The following is a 20254-nucleotide window of genomic DNA, read 5'->3' as shown; positions in this document are numbered from 1 at the left end:
AACTCTCAGAGGAATAGATCACTGATATACAGTATGAATGATCTCAATACTCACTCTGGTTTAAATGTTACATAAATAATTAAATATAGCCGTTATTTGTGAAAACTATAATATGCTTTATGATAATGCAATGGCACTGTGTAGTGTATTTTACAGACTAATACAATATCTTAGAACTCGTGCTCTAAATAAGCATGCATGCATGGGCACATACAGTGAGGGGAAAAAAGTATTTGATCCCCTGCTGATTTTGTACTTTTGCCCGCTGACAAAGACATGATCAGTCTATAATTTTAATGGTAGGTTTATTTGAACAGTGAGAGACAGAATAACAACAAAAAAATCCAGAAAAACGCACGTCAAAAATGTTATAAATTGATTTGCATTTTAATGAGGGAAATAAGTATTTGACCCCTCTGCAAAACATGACTTAGTACTTGGTGGCAAAACCCTTGTTGGCAATCACAGAGGTCAGACGTTTCTTGTCGTTGGCCACCAGGTTTGCACACATCTCAGGAGGGATTTTGTTCCACTCCTCTTTGCAGATCTTCTCCAAGCCATTAAGGTTTCGAGGCTGACGTTTGGCAACTCGAACCTTCAGCTCCCTCCACAGATTTTCTATGGGATTAAGGTCTGGAGACTGGCTAGGCCACTCCAGGACCTTAATGTGCTTCTTCTTGAGCCACTCCTTTGTTGCCTTGGCCGTGTGTTTTGGGTAATTGTCATGCTGGAATACCCATCCACGACCCATTTTCAATGCCCTGGCTGAAGGAAGGAGGTTCTCACCCAAGATTTGACGGTACATGGCCCCGTCCATCGTCCTTTAGCAGAAAAACACCCCCAAAGCATAATGTTTCCACCTCCATGTTTGACGGTGGGGATGGTGTTCTTGGGGTCATAGGCAGCATTCCTCCTCCTCCAAACACGGCGAGTTAAGTTGATGCCAAAGAGCTCGATTTTGGTGTCATCTGACCACAACACTTTCACCCAGTTCTCCTCTGAATCATTCAGATGTTCATTGGCAAACTTCAGACAGCCCTGTATATGTGCTTTCTTGTGCAGGGGGACCTTGCGGGCCCTGCAGGATTGCAGTCCTTTACGGCGTAGTGTGTTACCAATTGTTTTTTGGGTGACTATGGTCCCAGCTGCCTTGAGATCATTGACAAGATCCTCCCGTGTAGTTCTGGGCTGATTCCTCACCGTTCTCATGATCATTGCAACTCCACGAGGTGAGATCTTGCATGGAACCCCAGGCCGAGGGAGATTGACAGTTATTTTGTGTTTCTTCCATTTGCGAATAATGGCACCAACTGTTGTCACCTTCTCACCAAGCTGCTTGGCGATGGTCTTGTAGCCCATTCCAGCCTTGTGTAGGTCTACAATCTTGTCCCTGACATCCTTGGAGAGCTCTTTGGTCTTGGCCATGGTGGAGAGTTTGGAATCTGATTGATTGATTGCTTCTGTGGACAGGTGTCTTTTATATAGGTAACAAGCTGAGATTAGGAGCAGTCCCTTTAAGAGTTTGCTCCTAATCTCAGCTCGTTACCTGTATAAAAGACACCTGGGAGCCAGAAATCTTTCTGATTGAGAGGGGGTCAAATACTTATTTCCCTCATTAAAATGCAAATCAATTTATAACATTTTTGACATGCGTTTTTCTGGATTTTTTTGTTGTTATTCAGTCTCTCACTATTCAAATAAACCTACCATTAAAATTATAGACTGATCATTTCTTTGTCAGTGGGCAAACGTACAAAATCAGCAGGGGATCAAATACTTTTTTCCCTCACTGTATCGAGTTCTTCCCAGGAACTGGATTTCCAAGAATTCTGGAGGGGGCAGTGTGGGAGCGGTGAGTGGTACACTGTGGGAAACTGTTTAGATATTCAGACTCCCCCTCTCAACAGATGGAGCGTTGGAATGGAAAACGTTTGAGTGCAGGAAGTTCTATTCCTAGGTGGTTCAGGCCTTTATGATGAAGTTACATTTCTCCTAAGTGTTTCTTCGTGTTACACAACATTAACACGTTATATAACTCTTTAGCGCCGATGGATGGAATAGAAGCTTTCACTCTACCGTGAGTCTCTTTTGTCTCTGATTTTTATAGGCTTTGGCAGTGGTGCTTTGACAGTTATTCTGTTTCCAGTAAGTGGTACTTCACACTGGCAGAATGGGTGAAAGGATTTGAGTTCCCAGCCAAAAATATAAGAGATTTTATTTTTCTGAGAATCAGCAGTACTCTGTCTGAGAGAAACAGATGGACATAGAACAGTGCAGGACGAGGGGACACTTTGCCAGCTCACGCACACAGATAGAAAATACAACTTTTCAATGCTTCCCATGCTGGAGCAAACCCAAGTTTTTTTCCTCACAGAGCTTTAAAGATGTTCAATTGAAGCGGACAACCTTGGTTGCAGCTACTGCTTTAAAGTGTCCACTTTAAAGTGTCCACATAAGTAGCTACAATATATAACACCAGCTGTCCTTCACTCAAGCGTTCCTCTACCATAGGTGGGAAAATGTTCACTTTGCACATGTAATTGCCTTTGATTTCTGGAACAAACAGAACAGGTAAATGCTCGGTGTACATTTATGTGAGATGCATATTTATTTTTATACACTATCTTGTGAATTACTCTCTGACATTAGGACTGAAAAGTCAAAACATTCATCCTGACTTTAATCAAAGGGAAAGAGAGGGTTGTGTTTGTTCGGCTGCTGTGTAATAGGAGATAGGGAGGGAAGAAATTGGTGTTTTAATGCGCAGGGTGTTTTAATACACACGTTACACAAACATCACTCCAAATGAGGAGAAACAACATCAATAGAGGTTGTTAAGGCAATAGCACCATCCCTTTCATCTGTATAATTGTGTATGTGTATCTGGCATACGTCAGTGACGTAAATAGGAGAGAGAAAATAGTGAATTAGACTCTATAAAGCACATGTCAAACTCATTACACGGAGGGCCGAGTGTCTGCGGGTTTTTCGCTCCTACCTTGTACCTGATTGATGATTTAAGGTCACTAATTAGTAAGGAACTCCCCTCACTGGTTGTCTACAGTGAGGGAAAAAAGTATTTGATCCCCTGCTGATTTTGTACGTTTGCCCACTGACAAAGACATGATCAGTCTATAATTTTAATGGTAGGTTTATTTGAACAGTGAGAGACAGAATAACAACAAAAAAATCCTGAAACGCATGTCAAAAATGTTATAAGTTGATTTGCATTTTAATGAGGGAAATAAGTATTTGACCCCTCTGCAAAACATGACTTAGTACTTGGTGGCAAAACCCTTGTCGGCAATCACAGAGGTCAGACGTTTCTTGTAGTTGGCCACCAGGTTTGCACACATCTCAGGAGGGATTTTGTCCCACTCTTCTTTGCAGATCTTCTCCAAGTCATTAAGGTTTCGAGGCTGACGTTTGGCAACTCGAACCTTCAGCTCCCTCCGCAGATTCTCTATGGGATTAAGGTCTGGAGACTGGCTAGGCCACTCCAGGACCTTAATGTGCTTCTTCTTGAGCCACTCCTTTGTTGCCTTGGCGTGTGTTTTGGGTCATTGTCATGCTGGAATACCCATCCACGACCCATTTTCAATGCCCTGGCTGAGGGAAGGAGGTTCTCACCCAAGATTTGACGGTACATGGCCCCGTCCATCGTCCCTTTGATGCGGTGAAGTTGTCCTGTCCCCTTAGCAGAAAAACACCCCCAAAGCATAATGTTTCCACCTCCATGTTTGATGGTGTCGATGGTGTTCTTGGGGTCATAGGCAGCATTCCTCCTCCTCCAAACACGGCGAGTTGAGTTGATGCCAAAGAGCTCGATTTTGGTCTCATCTGACCACAACACTTTCACCCAGTTCTCCTCTGAATCATTCAGATGTTCATTGGCAATCTTCAGACGGGCCTGTATATGTGCTTACTTGAGCAGGGGGACCTTGCGGGCGCTGCAGGATTTCAGTCCTTCACGGCGTAGTGTGTTACCAATTGTTTTCTTGGTGACTATGGTCCCAGCTGCCTTGAGATCATTGACAAGATCCTCCTGAGTAGTTCTGGGCTGATTCCTCACCGTTCTCATGATCATTGCAACTCCACGAGGTGAGATCTTGCATTGAGCCCCAGGCCGAGGGAGATTGACAATTATTTTGTGTTTCTTCCATTTGCTAATAATCGCACCAACTGTTGTCACCTTCTCACCAAGCTGCCTGGCGATGGTCTTGTAGCCTATTCCAGCCTTGTGTAGGTCTACAATCTTGTCCCTGACATCCTTGGAGAGCTCTTTGGTCTTGGCCATGGTGGAGAGTTTGGAATCTGATTGATTGCTTCTGTGGACAGGTGTCGTTTTATACAGGTAACAAGCTGAGATTAGGAGCACTCCCTTTAAGAGTGTGCTCCTAATCTCAGCTCGTTACCTGTATAAAAGACACCTGGGAGCCAGAAATCTTTCTGATTGAGAGGGGGTCAAATACTTATTTCCCTCCATTAAAATGCAAATCAATTTATAACATTTTTGACATGCATTTTTCTGTATTTTTTGTTGTTGTGATTCTGTCTCTCACTGTTCAAATAAACCTACCTTTAAAATTATAGACTGATAAGTGGGCAAACGTACAAAATCAGCAGGGGATCAAATACTTTTTTCCCTCACTGTAGGTCTTAATTGAAAGGAAAAACCAGCAGACTCTAGCCCCTCCATGGAATGAGTTTGACACCCCTGCTATAAAACATATAGTGCTAGCACTCATCGCATGTGTACTCTACAGGGAATGACTTTATGCATTTAGAAATCCCTTGATTAAAACAGCCATTTCCTTCCTCCATTCCTCCTATTACACAGCAGCCGATCAAACACAACCCTCTCTTTCCCTTTGATTAAAGTCATAATGAATGTTTTGAATTTTGAGTCCTAATGTGAGAGATGAGTAGGCTAATTTACGAGATAGTAGAGGACATTTTGTATCAGAAGTGGAGGACATTTTGTAAAAGAGTTCTGGAACACTAGAATAACTGTAGCCCAAATTTATATCTTACTCTTGTTTTCTTGGAAAGGTCGGTTTAAAGTTAGCTTCAACGTCCTGTTGGATCCAGTGATATCTGCTGCGCACATGTTGTGAAAACAAATGACCTAAACTTGTCAGACACTAAGCAAACTACACATTAAAGAACATTCAAGAACATTCACAAGTACTCACATACACATGCAAATTTATATTCTGAAAATATTAAGTCAAAATGGGGAGTCTGGATGTAGTAGGAGATGTAGAGTCACAATTTGTGCACAACACACACACACACACACCACCTGTCCTGAATCCTCATCAGTCACGAGCTAGTATGAAACACTTGAGAGTTGCCAAGTGTTGGATTGATTTTTCCTTTTAATTCCGAGGAAGTTCCTGGTAGAAAAGGATCTGGTAAACAGGTTATTTTTAACCTTTGGCCACCCTGATGAGCTGCTAACCAAGCCAGTGGTATGCATTTCTCCTCAGCTGCCATCTCCCTAGGCGCCAGGGCCCTTCAACCTGCTGTTGTGCTGTCCCTCTCAGCGGTGTTGATGTGGCACATTATGGGAGATGGTACAAATTATTGAAGGACCTAAGTGCCTCCTCAGGGCTATGAACAAACAGGAGTGTTTACTTAAAGCTCCCCTCTCTCTGGCAACACATTAATATAATAATGTACTATAGTACAGACAGACCAGGACAGCGCTTGCCTGGTGTGTCATATTGCTGTCATAAACAAGTAAATGATCATTTATCTTTCCTACAGCTTATTTATTGCTTCCTTTATTGCCCCTAGGAGCAGAAGGTAATACGTTGCATCATATTACAGCGTTTTAGGTGTAGTAGTAATTGGCTTCAGAGAAAATCGTTCCAATTGCACTATTTTATTGCCAGCTGTCATTTTCCTGCAGATACAGCAGATCTCTGAACACTTACTTTGAGTGGAGGTTTCATGCAGTGTTCTATGTAAGGACAGATGACGGCAGGGATTTCCCCGAAATTCCTGTGGGTGGTAAAGTCTGGCTGACATATTTAGAGAGGTCTGCGGAAACTTCCAGGAAAATGTAGCTGTCCGCCATGAGGCTACGCCACTCAGAGGAGTTAAGTTACGCTCTGTTTGTCTTACACAGGCATAGGTCGACTAGACTGGGGGTGTATTAATGTTTTAAGTTCGTGTTTTGACTGTTGAAAGTCTATATAGACTGTGTGCTCACCTCTTTCCCTCCCTCTCAGCCCGCCCCCAGATCACTGGCTGTGTCTCCCATGACATGAACACCTTCCGCTGCAGATGGAATGTCGGAGCAGCAGAACCCAGAGACCTGCGGATGTTCTACTACATTAATGATAAGAAGTGAGTGAAAAAAGGTTCCGTAAGTAAGGGAGAGATAAAGATTCTGAGGGCTGAAATGAAATACAGAACACACTGTTGAGATCCCAAAATGTTTTTCTTCTGAAATAATTTGTAGTTCTTAACTGTATGTGAGTCTCTCCCTCTTACCTAAATTATGTCAGGTGCATGATGTAAGTCTTTCCTGCAATCAGCACAGTATTAAAAACCCCATGTTGTCTCCCTATGCCTGCAGTATATCTCCCAAAGAGTGGGGTGAATGTCCTCACTACGCTGACAGTACAGATGAGTGCTTCTTCAATGAACGCTACACAAAGGTCTGGATGACCTACAGTGTCCAGCTCCGCTCTGGAGATCAGGACATTCTCTATGACGAGGTCATCTTCACCGTGGAAGACATCGGTTAGCCTGGCCTCTGACCTCCTAAACCACAGTCACTCCTCCATTCATAGCTACCTATAGCTACCCTACTGTCACCTGTCTGTCCTCTGTCTGCCTCTACACATCTCCCAAAATGTAAACCCTAATCACTTTTTTATCATTGGAAATTGAAATGTGTAAATACTGAATTGTAAACAGTGAGTATTTTCAAACATTAGGAACCCCCCCAAAAATAAATAAATACTGTAACAAAAGCGTTCCACAGGGATGCTGGCCCAGGTTGACTCCAATGCTTCCCACATTTGTGTCAAGTTGGCTGGATGTCCTTTGGGTGGTGGACCATTCTTGATACACACAGGAAGCTGTTGAGCGTGAAAACCCCAGCAGCGTTGCAGCTCTTGACACACTCAAACCGGTCCGCCTGCCACCTACTACCATCAAAGGCACTTAAATATGTTGTCTTGCCAATTCATCCTCGGAATGGCACACATACACAATCCATGTCTAAATTGTCTCAAGGCTTAAAAATCCTTCTTTAACCTGTCTCCTCCCCTTCATCTACACTGATTTGAAGTGGATGTAATGAGTGATATCAATAAGGGCTCTCTAGCAAATTAGTTAGATTGTCTCACCCCATGTTCAAGAATGGCCTTTTTTCCCTTTATTCAGATTACAACCACTCACTTTCAGTTATTTGAAAAGGAAATAATCTCCCAAATATCACTATTTCTAAAACAAGCCATAGAAAGTTGGTTGCAATTTCAATTTAATCCTCCAGAAACAACAGAACAAATAATGCAACAAATATTGTGGTTAAACTCAAATATACTAATTGATAATAAAAAAAACATTATTTTTTGAAAAAGTTTTTAAAAGGTATAATCTTCGTAAATTATATCATAGGTAGGACTGGTGGAGTTATGTCACACATGCAGCTAACAAAAACAAATGGAAATGTCTGCTCTACCCAAAATTACAACCAAATAATTGCAGCATTACCTCAAAAATGGAAGATGAAAGTGGAAGGGGGAAAAAGTAAGGAACTTGTCTGTCGGCCCTGCATTAAATAACATAATTGGTTAAAGTATACCAGTTTAATTTAAGGACCAAAGGATTGACAGCCGTCCCATATAGATTGCAAAATAGTGGGAAGAGATTTGTGACGTACCGATTCCATGACATAGTGTTAATGAACTGATATGCAAAACGACGCCGGATTCAAAACTTAGAATTTTCCAATTTCAATTATTATACAGCATTCTTGCCACCAATATAATGTTATTTATATGGGGGATACAATCTTCCCAGCTCTGCAGATTTTGCTGCGAAGAGACAATCATTAGATCATTTGTTTTGGTACTGTCCATTTGTAGCTTGTTTTTGGTCACAGGTCCAGGAATGGCTGAAGGATTGCAATATTTACCTGGAGCTAACCCTGCAGATAGCACTACTGGGTGATTTGAAAAGTCATAGTCAATCGATCAATAATGTAATAATACTTTTAGGAAAAACATTTATTTTCAATTTACAATCTGTAGAAACAATGAGAATAGAAGGGTTCAGAACTTTTGTGAAACTTCACAGTACAGTTGAAAAATATATGGCAAATAGAAATCCAACATGGTTGGTGTTAAGAGACAGATGGGAGGTGTTGAATGGAGCTGAAGGATGGGACTAATAACAACTAACAACAACTAATAACAGGATAACTAATGTGAAGCATACTATGTCCATAATAAGTATATAGGTTATAGGTTGAGAGCTTTTGTGAAAGAGCACAGTTAAAAAGATATGGCATATAGAAGCAAACTGGATGGTCATCATGAAAATGATAGAGATTGAGGGTAGAGGAAGTTCAGGAGTAAAAACAAACAAAATATAATTATTGTAAAATTGACAGTGTCGTTCACTAGTTTACTCCAATTAGGGGAGGGGTGGTGGGGTTGGAAAGTAATAAAGGGACATTTATTTTTTTAAAGGATATGTATATATATATGTATGTACAGTGGGGGAAAAAAGTATTTAGTCAGCCACCAATTGTGCAAGTTCTCCCACTTAAAAAGATGAGAGAGGTCTGTAATTTTCATCATAGGTACACGTCAACTATGACAGACAAAATGAGAAAAATAAATCCAGAAAATCACATTGTAGGATTTTTTATGAATTTATTTGCAAATTATGGTGGAAAATAAGTATTTGGTCAATAACAAAAGTTTCTCAATACTTTGTTATATACCCTTTGTTGGCAATGACACAGGTCAAAAGTTTTCTGTAAGTCTTCACAAGGTTTTCACACACTGTTGCTGGTATTTTGGCCCATTCCTCCATGCAGATCTCCTCTAGAGCAGTGATGTTTTGGGGCTGTCGCTGGGCAACACGGACTTTCAACTCCCTCCAAAGATTTTCTATGGGGTTGAGATCTGGAGACTGGCTAGGCCACTCCAGGACCTTGAAATGCTTCTTACGAAGCCACTCCTTCGTTGCCCGGGCGGTTTGGGATCATTGTCATGCTGAAAGACCCAGCCACGTTTCATCTTCAATGCCGTTGCTGATGGAAGGAGGTTTTCACTCAAAATCTCACGATACATGGCCCCCCCATTCATTCTTTCCTTTATACGGATCAGTCGTCCTGGTCCCTTTGCAGAAAAACAGCCCCAAAGCATGATGTTTCCACCACCATGCTTCACAGTATGTATGGTGTTCTTTGGATGCAACTCAGCATTCTTTGTCCTCCAAACACGACGAGTTGAGTTTTTACCAAAAAGTTATATTTTGGTTTCATCTGACCATATGACATTCTCCCAATCCTCTTCTGGATCATCCAAATGCACTCTAGCAAACTTCAGACGGGCCTGGACATGTACTGGCTTAAGCAGGGGGACACGTCTGGCACTGCAGGATTTGAGTCCCTGGCGGCATAGTGTGTTACTGATGGTAGGCTTTGTTACTTTGGTCCCAGCTCTCTGCAGGTCATTCACTAAGTCCCCCCGTGTGGTTCTGGGATTTTTGCTCACCATTCTTGTGATCATTTTGACCCCACGGGGTGAGATCTTGCATGGAGCCCCAGATCGAGGGAGATTATCAGTGGTCTTGTATGTCTTCCATTTCCTAATAATTGCTCCCACAGTTGATTTCTTAAAACCAAGCTGCTTACCTTTTGCAGATTCAGTCTTCCCAGCCTGGTGCAGGTCTACAATTTTGTTTCTGGTGTCCTTTGACAGCTCTTTGGTCTTGGCCATAGTGGAGTTTGGAGTGTGACTGTTTGAGGTTGTGGACAGGTGTCTTTTATACTGATAACAAGTTCAAACAGGTGCCATTAATACAGGTAACGAGTGGAGGACAGAGGAGCCTCTTAAAGAAGAAGTTACAGGTCTGTGAGAGCCAGAAATCTTGCTTGTTTGTAGGTGACCAAATACTTATTTTCCACCATAATTTGCAAATAAATTCATAAAAAATCCTACAATGTGATTTTCTGGAATGTTTTTACTCAATTTGTCTGTCATAGTTGACGTGTACCTATGATGAAAATTACAGGCCTCTCTCATCTTTTTAAGTGGGAGAACTTGCACAATTGGTGGCTGACTAAATACTTTTTTTTCCCCACTGTATGTATGTATGTATTTATATGTATGTATTTATATGTATGTATGTATGTATGTGTGTGTGTGTGTGTATGTATGTGTATCTCTCCCGAGTGGCGCAGTGGTCTAAGGCACTGCATCGCAGTGCTAGCTGTGCCACTAGAGATCCTGGTTCGAATCCAGGCTCTGTCGTAGCTGGCCGCGACCGGGAGACCCATGGGGCGGCGCACAATTGGCCCAGGGTAGGGGAGGGAATGGCCGGCAGGTAGCTCAGTTGGTAGAGCATGGCGTTTGCAACGCCAGGGTTGTGGGTTTGATTCCCACAGGGGGCCAGTATGAAAAATAAAAAATAAAGAATGTATGCACTCACTAACTGTAAGTCGCTCTGGATAAGAGCGTCTGCTAAATGACTAAAATGTAAATGTATATATATGCAAGAAAAGAAATATATGTGGGGATTGGAAGTGATGCAGTCAATTACATTGATGGAAGTTACAATCTATCTGCAATATTAAAGCTGATCTACCCCAAAGAAGAAAAAAAAAAAAAAAAAAAAAAATGTATTACCTTATTTTCCGCACTATAAGGCGCACGGATTATAAGGCGCACCTTCAATGAATGGCCTGTTTTAGAACTGTTTTCATATATAGGGCGCACCGGATTATAAGGCACATAGAATAGAAGATACTGTAGTCAAACGTTTGACTGGGTTTGCGTTATGCATCCACTAGATGGAGCTGTGCTAAAGGGAATGTCAACAAAACAGTCAGATAAAGTCAAACTTTATTAAGCGTTCTGACAACTCCGTTCACTCCCATGGTAACGTTGTTCAAACGTTAATGTGCATATTAACAATATCTCCCAGCCTTGCTCACTCTTCTCCCAAACGTGGAGGTGAACTTTTCCCTGATTCGGTATACACGTAGTAAAAGAAACAGTCTGATACCACTAAATCAAACGTTAGTGCATAACTCAACATTGTTCAGTTACGTATAACACGTAAAGCTCACTTTTTCAGTTCATTCCCCGTCCACGAATCCCTCGAATTCTTCTCTTCAGTGTCCGAATTGAACGGAAACTCTGTTTAGTCTTCTTTACTTGGCGCAGGTCATCTTCTTGCTTCCTCCACTTCCGTACCATTGATTCATTAATGTTGAATTCTCTCGCTGCTGCTCTATTCCCATATTCTACTGCGTGACCGACAGCCTTGAGCTTGACCTCTGCGTCGTAAGCGTGTCTCTTGAAAGGTGCCATTTTGGGGTCTTTATACACACACAAGTGGTGTGGGACTGTGAGTAAGCACAGTACCGGTGTTTACTGACTACGGTAGCCGTAATGCTGCAAGCGGTGCGGCTTTGTAGTTTACCAGTCGTACTGAAACATTTCATTATTATTAAATTGTTTTTATTGGTTTTTCATACTGAAACATTTTGACAGAGTGCCTTGAGCGCCGTGTACAACCAGTATGGATCAACCAATTAACCAATTGATCCATATATAAGGCGCTCCGGATTATAAGGCGCACTGTCGTTTTTTGAGAAAATTAAAGGATTTTAAGTGCGCCTTATAGTGCGGAAAATACGGTAGTAGAAATGTACAAACAAAAAATAAATAAGGGCTCATAACTTTCACCTGGATTCACGTGGTCAGTCTTTGTCATGGAAAGAGCAGGTGTTCTTAATGTTTTGTATACTCTGTGTGTACGGTATATATAGCCTATTATATAGCCTCATTGTGTAGATATACTACATTTTTGATATGCCATTCAGCATTTCAAGTGGTGAACCTAATGTTGTTTTAAATGTGTTCCAGTGGAACCAGACCCTCCAATAGCGCTGAACTGGACCCTGTTGAATGTGGGTCTAACCGGGAGCCACTTTGACATCATGTTGAGCTGGGAACCACCGCACTCCGCAGATGTGTCGATGGGCTGGATGACGCTACAGTACGAGGTGCAGTACCGCGAGGTCAACTCAACACTGTGGAGGACGGTGAGTCCCAGCCCTGGCCCTTATGCATAGGGCTGGGTCAGGAGTTCTTCCTGACTCCGTGATTAGACCAGGAAAAACTCCTGGCCCCACCTATACCCCTTCTATGTTTGACTCTTTCGGTCAGACTGTTGCAGATCACACCATTGGGTCATTTCAGAATCTACATTAGCAATAAAGATTAAATGTAGTGTTCCAGTGTTAATATAAACCTTTCTCTGGACGTACAGTACCTAATGAGACTGTGCGGTCCAGATTATTTTGACCTGACCAAATTTTACTGCATTATTTAAAGATAATTTCAGTGAATAATATAATGACCTAATAATCAAAAGTCTTATGCCTCCTCCCACATTGTAATTTAGAACAAACTGCCTCTTTCCCAGGGCAGTCTGCCGTGTCATTCTCCCTCTCACGTTATATCCCTCCATGCAACGGAACATGAATCTTGGGGGTAATCTACCAAAGTGACATACCAAGGCTCTACTGCTTTTAAGTTGATTCATGCCTTTATATGACATGATATATTTCTCAAGGTGACTTATCCTCAGCTAAACTCTAAGCAGCGTGCCCCTTAAACCAAATCACATGGATTAAACCTGCAGGTGTAAGTTATGTCTCGTCTTATTGTGTGGGTGATATTCACTAACTAACTGGTGTAAAACCTCTCTGTTTTGACTGCAACCCTAGGTGGACCATGAAAAGGGAATGCAGCGATCGCTATACGGGCTGCGCACCAACACAGACAATGAGGTCAGGGTGAGGTGCAAGATGCTGGCATCCCGTAACTTTGGGGAATTCAGCGACTCCATATTCATACACATCCCCACTAAAGGTACTGACGTATTGTTTTTATATACTGTCATATAAAATGTTGCTGTTATAACATGTATGATGTCTCTGTTTTGAATCGTATTAATTGCTTTCTATATATTAATATGTGCTCAGAGTCCAGACTTCCAGTTACTGTCCTGCTTGTCTTTGCTGCTTTGGGTTTGGCAGTCATCCTAATGCTGGTAATATATTCCCAGCAACAGAAGTAAGAGACTCACTTTTACCTTTCACTTTATCTTAAAATACATTTGTTCAACCTCTTCATAAAAATGTGCAAGTCTAATGCTACATGTCTTTTTAATAACGCTTCCTCTATCTTTCTTCAAGGTTGATGGTGATTCTGCTGCCTCCAATTCCTGGTCCCAAAATCAAAGGCATCGACCCAGAGCTCCTTAAAGTATTAACTTAACACAGTGAAAAATACCTAAAATTCTTTACTTGCACCATTAAAACCATTGCCACTAGAGTTTTGTGGGGTGGCAATATGAAGTACTAGCAAGGTTGTAATAAGTGTATGTTGCCCCTTTAAACTAACTCTGAGGTATTATCTGTTGTTGACAATAGAAAGGTAAGTTGGCTGAGCTGACCTCCATCCTGGGCTGCCACCCTGACCTGAGGCCAGAGCTGTACAGCGACGACCCCTGGGTGGAGTTCATCGAGCTGGACATGGAGAAGCCCAACGACAGGCTGACTGTGCTGGACACCCAATGCTTGATGAACGACTGTGCCTCCTCAAACTGTCCTCCTATCACCATTGGCTTCAGGGATGACGACTCGGGCCGGGCCAGCTGCTGTGACCCTGATCTGCCTGACCCAGAGGCCTCCCCCTTCCACTCCCTCCTCTCCAACACCAGCCGCTCCCTGGAGCCCTCTGGCCTGGCCAGCTCCCCAGTCCAGACCCCCACCACTGAGGTTTCTCCCTGGGCCGTCCCTGGCAGGGAGGACCTCTACACCAAGGTGAATGAGGTGAGACCCACTGGTGAAGTGCTGCTGACACCTGAGGAGCAGAGCAAGGTGGAGGAGAATGCAGAGGAGAAGGATGAGAAGGAGAAAGAGAAGAAGAGGAGGGAGTTTCAGCTGCTGGTGGTGAATGCTGATGTGGGAGGCTACACCTCAGAGTTAGATGCTGGGAAGATGAGTGCAAGACCCACCACTGGGAGAGCCAGCCAGCCTGCTCCAACGGAGGACAGTAGTCTTGTGCAGGGACAGTGCTTCGGGGAGTACCAGAGCCTGTACTTTGAGGCTGAAATGCCCCCCATTCCACCTGCCTCTCCCATCTCCCCACTGCCCCCTGTCTCTGCCTACACCATGGTGGAGGGAGTGGACAGGCAGAACAGCCTCCTTCTGAAGCCCAGCTCCCCACCTGCACCCCAGCCAGTCCTAACCAAGCAGCCCCTGCCCACACCTACACCAGAGGGTTACCTGACCCCTGACCTACTGGGCAACATTACACCATAACTCAGAGGTGTAGAGACTATGCCAGTCATTAGTGATTGGACACAGATCAGAGGTGGCATGGGAATTCAGTGCCTGAGTGACTAGACATCAAAAGAGTAGGGTGCCAAATGTCATGCCTCCAAAAATGAGAGGGGGTCCCTGCCTGCCCCACCTCTTCCCGTTCCTTCTCCCAACATGACAGCTGTAGACATTTTGAGGTTTAGTAAGATGGATGGTGAGTACAGGAGAGGGGTCTGTTCTTCAAGGTGCCACACCTGTCTGCAAAAACTTTAACAAGAACTGAGCGAACAAAGGAAATAGGGAAAGGACAAGAAGGGATTATGGTCTCTCACAGGAACTGGCCATATGAACCTCTTCACATATTATGAATGTGAAATAAGAAATATATATTTTGAAGAACATCACCTACGTGTGACTTTAAATGCCAGCATTTGTTGGTTTTACAACTGTGAAAAGTATTTACAGATCTCGATATTGTGTCAATAGGAAAGCATTTGGTGACCAAGTGGGAATCCACCATCTGTTCTGCTGATTGACTGTGGCTTTTCAACAAGTCTAGAATAGTAGGACATTGTGCTTACTGAATGTTTGCTGTTGTTTTGCATTTATACAAAATGTGTGTTTATAAAAACAAGAACAAATAATTCTGCTTACTATGTTGTAGGCTACCACTTACAAAAAGGGGACTATCAAATGTCAGATTATACTTCTGGAGATCTCTAAATGCTAATGGTTCTTTATTGTACAGCTATAATGTTACTCATAAACATCATTCACATTTAAACTGTACTGAGTCCATTAATTTGATATAGTACTAACGCTTTTAAATAGTTGCCATAGGACTACATTTGATTTTACAGAGTCAAGAAATAGCAAACGTTCGATTGGTGGACATCTTGAGTGCATGCCTGCAACACTGACCACGTGACACGTGCAGACAAGAGTTCCCGCCATAGCTTAAAACAGACGTATAAACCGTTTTAATGTATATGGCATAAACTTGCTAGGTAGCTAGCTAGCTTAGCATATTGAAGAATAAAACACTGAACCTAGAGATGAAGAAGTTTACAGCAGTAAATCTGGACAAGCTTATTGATGATTTCACTCATCTGGAACAGGTAACTTTAACATAAAGTAGGAGGACCTAGCTAGTTATTCAGGTAGGTAGCTAGCTAGCCAGTGAGTAACCAAGCTAGCTAGCTAACTAACTCTTAAAATAGCCTACTATGAACAAGCTATGCTGAACTTGCCTTAAATTAATCCTGTCATGAAAGTGGCAGTAACAACAGCTCCCCCACTTTTCCTAAGGATGTCAATGTATGCATGAAAGCTGTTTAAAAAGCTGGGGCATATTTATTCAGTCCTTTTATCATTTATCTTTATTTGTTTCAAAGAAAATTACAGAGCTCAAGGGTAAAAACAACATATTGGAGATCAAGTTGGATGAGACCAACAGAGTTCTGAAATTTTCACAGACCAAAGAGAAGTGCTTGACTGAGGGTGAGGATTCTTATGCATTCAAACTCTTTCATCCATGATCTGCGGCCAGCAGGAGCCTAGCAGTTAAGAGCGTTGGGCCAGTAACTGAAAGCTTGCAGTTTCGAATCCCAGAGCCGACTAGGTGGAAATCTGTCTGTGCCCTTAAGCAAGGCACTTAATCCTAATTGCTCCTGTAAATCGCTCTGCTAAATGACTGAAACGTAAAAATAAATACAAATTAAATGGATTTTACTGTAGCCACACATCTGGATTGTGTTATCTTTAGTGATGGGGTAGCACTTTGGTCTTGTTTGAAATGCCAACAAAGTGACCAATAGCAATGTTGGTATTTACATTGGTACTTGAACTTTTACAAAAGTCCAGTTCCAATGAAAATGAAAATGTAAAGAATGTATCTTCTCAAAGTATGGTGAATAGGTCTAAAATTCTATTTTAAATAACTATATTTAAAGTGTGTGTCTCCCTCTAGTGGTCTTATATGTAATGTACAATTAGTCCACCTGATGACGTCATTGTCTCACAGAGCGAGATGGGATGTTGGGGACAGTGAACGGACTCCAGCAGACTCTACAGCAGCAGTGTGACCTCAGAGGTAATAGTCTCTCCTCTGTAAGGCACTCTGGTCAACACATCTTTAGTGTACACTATTTCTATTGTCTGAATCCAAGATGTAAACTGTTGTAATACACTTGTAATTCAATTGTAATAAACATCATTTTATCTTACAGTGGAGAATGAAAAGTTGAAAAGCACTGTGTCAGATCTGAAAAGGCAGAGTGAGAGGACAGTAGAGGTGAGGGCAGAATGATTGAATAAACTGAATCTGAACATTTCATTCTTGCACAATAAAATAGCTTGGATTCAAAATTGACACAATAGAACAGAGAAACTGAATATGTTGCCATTGCTTCCCCCTTGTGGCTGGTTGTGGTCAGGAGCGGGAAGCTGAGGTTCAGAGGCTGGTGGCAGAGATGAGAGATGTGGTAGAGAGACACCAGAAGGAGCTGGAGTCTTTGAGAGAGCAGTGCAGGACAGGGGTGGAGGGCACTCACAGAGAAACACAGAGCAAACGTAAGAACACATTACACAAACCCTTCCTTTGAGTGATCATCAATCCTGCTCATGGAGCTGCAGTGTTGCAGGTTTGTATCCCAGATTAGTGCAACCACACCTGATTCAATTTATCAACTGATTTTCAACACACCTAAAGCTGAAGCATGTGTCTCACTACTGAGCTGGGACAAAAACTTGCAGCTCTGTAGTAGTATTGAGGATCACTGGACTGTGGCATTCCATCTCTGAAACAGAATGACCTACAACAAAATGTCACACATACAACAAAATATTACATATTTAGAGCCCCCTGTTTGTCTTATGTTGTCTTTTTTGTGTGCAGTTGAGGCTAAAGATGCAGAGCTGAAAGAGGCCATGGAGAGAAAGGAGTCAGATATGGGGGAGATGAGAAGGAGAATGAGGGACCAGGAGAGAGAGAGGCAAAGTGAAATATTAAAGTTACAAATGGAGGTATACAGACTGGCAGTACAGTGCTAAGGAATTATGTGTGTAACCTGTTTTTGATTGACAGATCAGCAGATATATATTTGTAACTGGTTTTATAGTAATAGGCAAAGCTGCTCTGTGTAAAGATGACTGCTATTTTAGTCATCTGATACATACTGTAGGTAGACCAGCTTGCAGTCACAGTGATTTACTTCTGTTTTTTACAGGCAGGATAGTGCAAAGGTACATGTGGTTTTGATTTGATGCTCTGGGTAAAGATGTACATGACTGAGTTTAATGGACAGATGAATCCTAACACTATTTCTTCTGCTGTCAGTTTGGTGCTAAGCTTGCCAGGGTGCAGAGTACCACACAGAGGATCCAGCAGCAGCCCCAGGGCTCAGGTCTTCTACCTCAGAACATCTTCAAACGGGTGAGGAGCCTCCGACCACGTACTAAGCCAACACTTCACACAGAGATTAGAGCTTGAAGCAACCTGTGTCCACTATGGAGAAGGGAACTCTTGTTTCTTGATGTTGCATGTGTTTCTCCTGTGTTTCTGTATGTATGGCCTACCTGTGTGTTTGTTGATGTGCTCCCAGAAGTTCCAGTTCCTTCAGGAGGAGAAGAACAGAGAGGTCGAGGCCCTGCGCCAGAGAATCAAGGAATTGGAGAAGCAGCACGCCAGCGGATTCAGTGACTCCCGTCTAAAGAGAAAGAAGATTTAGCATGTTTAAAATATGCAGGAGAAAAATTCATCTACAATAGTGCCTTTGTATGCTTTTTGGTATAGTGTTCCTGGTGTTTGCTTGACTGCAGTCATGTTGGTTTGTGAAAATATTTTCATGACAACAGTTTTGTGAGTGATAATTTTTTATTCACTTTGTATTCTACCTATATTTGAAAGTGCATTTGGAATTTGAGTTTCATTTTACATAGAATGAGGGTTAAGTGAATCACAACAATTCTCATGAATTCGTACATTAGAACAAGCAACCATTTCATCAAATAATGGTGCTTTGCTGCAGAAGAGTGTTATCACTGCTGAATTCTGCAGTCTACATTGCCAACCCTATGCTCCTTCTGGTGACGTATGGAGAACTGGCATGGGTGTTTTAACATGGGTCCTCTACACATGTAAATACAGTCTGTCTATTCAAGACCTTAATCCAATCAGCACAGATAGACGTCTGGCCGCCCCATGCACCAGCCATCCCCAGAGAGTGAGAAGAAACCAACTGTTCCTTTACTTAAGATACCTGGAAGACTGCCCCATTTAAAGAATTAAGACGCTGTGTACCCTCCAGGCCCAGGCAATGTCAATTAATGTGTCTTTATTGACCTCATTCATTTGCATCTCTAAACAGTAGTTGAGTCGTTCTACGAAATGAGTGCCTTTTGATAGTTTAAATAGCAATTGTGCACCAATATTGAATTTTAAAAGCCTGTTATATTAATTCAAGTGCCCTTTAATATAGACCACATGGAGAATTCAATAAATCAGATTTTTGATATGAATAAAGACTTGCACCCTCTGTTACTTCTAGGAAGATTTTAATCCACTTAATCCCAAAATTTCGCCAAATTTTCACCATCATTGTAAAGCTCTAGTTATTTTGTTGCTTTGACAAAGTCATTTCTGAAGATTATTATTTATTTCATGTGATTAGTGATTCATTTACATCGGTCCCTCATTTTATGGTCAACCCTGTTACGTGAACTGAACTCTTGTTTTAATGTGGTTAAACTATTCCTTTTTAGATCTTTTTTTCAAAAGAAACATTGAAAATCTAATAGTCAAACCATAGTGTAAAAGCAGGTGAGCTGGCGCTGCAGACAGATATATCGGTCTGCTAATACAGGACTATTAAAGGTCCAGTGCATTACCTTTGTGAAAAAATATTTAGATTTTTCAGGGGGTGCTGCAGCACCCCTACTTCCTGCGGCTATGCACAGGGGCAGTACACCTGAAAACCAGGGGCTGCAGCTGAGCAACTTGTTTTCGTTAGATTTACTGTAATCTCTTTATCTGTGGTGTGCTGTGTGTCTTGTGAAGGGAGCAGGCTAAACTAATCTCACTCTGGGAACATCCCTCTGATCCTCACGTCTCTCGCTACAATCAAGAGGTAAACCTTGTGTGGCATGGACGGAAGCCCTTTGGTTGCATAGGACAGGTGTTCTCTAACCTACAGTCAAGGCTAAAGGGTCCAAAAATACACATTCCTTCACCTTTCTAAAATCCTAGTGCAGTGCACATACATATGTGTTATGATCCCATCTACCCTTATTCTGCATGCTCTGTAGCCTTTTACATTAGCATCTTGAGGGGATTGGGATACATCTAAATAAATCTTAGGGATTAGACTGCATGACACCACCTTGATCCTAAATCTGCAAGGGGAGGGGAGAGGAGACTGTGTCAGAGACAGGGGTGAGGAAAATACTGTGCTATGAGTTCATTTTACTTTTGACTCTGCAGCTTGAATAGGATGATGCTTCCCATGACCGTAACCAGGGGTACAGCTCAGAGCTGTGGAGATCAAAGAGAATAGCAATAGACATATTCTGAGGCAGTTAGTGGAAATCTAAGGCTACAAGCTAAATGGAGTTGGATATTTGCATTTCAGAGTTGACCAGACATTGAGGAGCATTGGGGAT

The 20254-nt window shown here is 42.2% G+C and overlaps 2 protein-coding genes across 2 annotated transcripts in view; both read left to right on the top strand.

Moving 5' to 3' along the window:
- Window positions 1-15622, top strand: part of ghrb (growth hormone receptor b) — a 28975-nt gene extending 13353 nt beyond the window's left edge. Inside the window, exons 3-9 of the mRNA XM_084160699.1 lie at window positions 6240-6357; window positions 6590-6756; window positions 12129-12307; window positions 12995-13139; window positions 13253-13343; window positions 13466-13535; window positions 13703-15622. Coding sequence (XP_084016825.1) covers window positions 6240-6357; window positions 6590-6756; window positions 12129-12307; window positions 12995-13139; window positions 13253-13343; window positions 13466-13535; window positions 13703-14596 — 1664 coding nt within the window. The 3' untranslated portion in view covers window positions 14597-15622. The remainder of the gene's footprint in view (window positions 1-6239; window positions 6358-6589; window positions 6757-12128; window positions 12308-12994; window positions 13140-13252; window positions 13344-13465; window positions 13536-13702) is intronic.
- A 22-nt stretch (window positions 15623-15644) lies between these two features.
- ccdc152 (coiled-coil domain containing 152) lies at window positions 15645-18328 on the top strand. The gene is made up of 8 exons (XM_084160700.1): window positions 15645-15714; window positions 15991-16096; window positions 16620-16688; window positions 16825-16889; window positions 17032-17167; window positions 17493-17620; window positions 17934-18029; window positions 18199-18328. Exons 1-8 carry the CDS (start codon window positions 15652-15654, stop codon window positions 18322-18324), a joined length of 789 nt encoding a protein of 262 aa, XP_084016826.1. The 5' UTR covers window positions 15645-15651; the 3' UTR covers window positions 18325-18328.
- The last annotated feature ends 1926 nt before the right edge of the window (window positions 18329-20254 follow it).

Source organism: Coregonus lavaretus, assembly GCF_964263955.1.
Source record: "Coregonus lavaretus genome assembly, chromosome: 4".
Taxonomy (NCBI): Eukaryota; Metazoa; Chordata; class Actinopteri; order Salmoniformes; family Salmonidae; genus Coregonus; species Coregonus lavaretus.
Note: the sequence above shows the minus strand (reverse complement) of the source record. Positions and strands in the feature narration are given on the sequence as shown.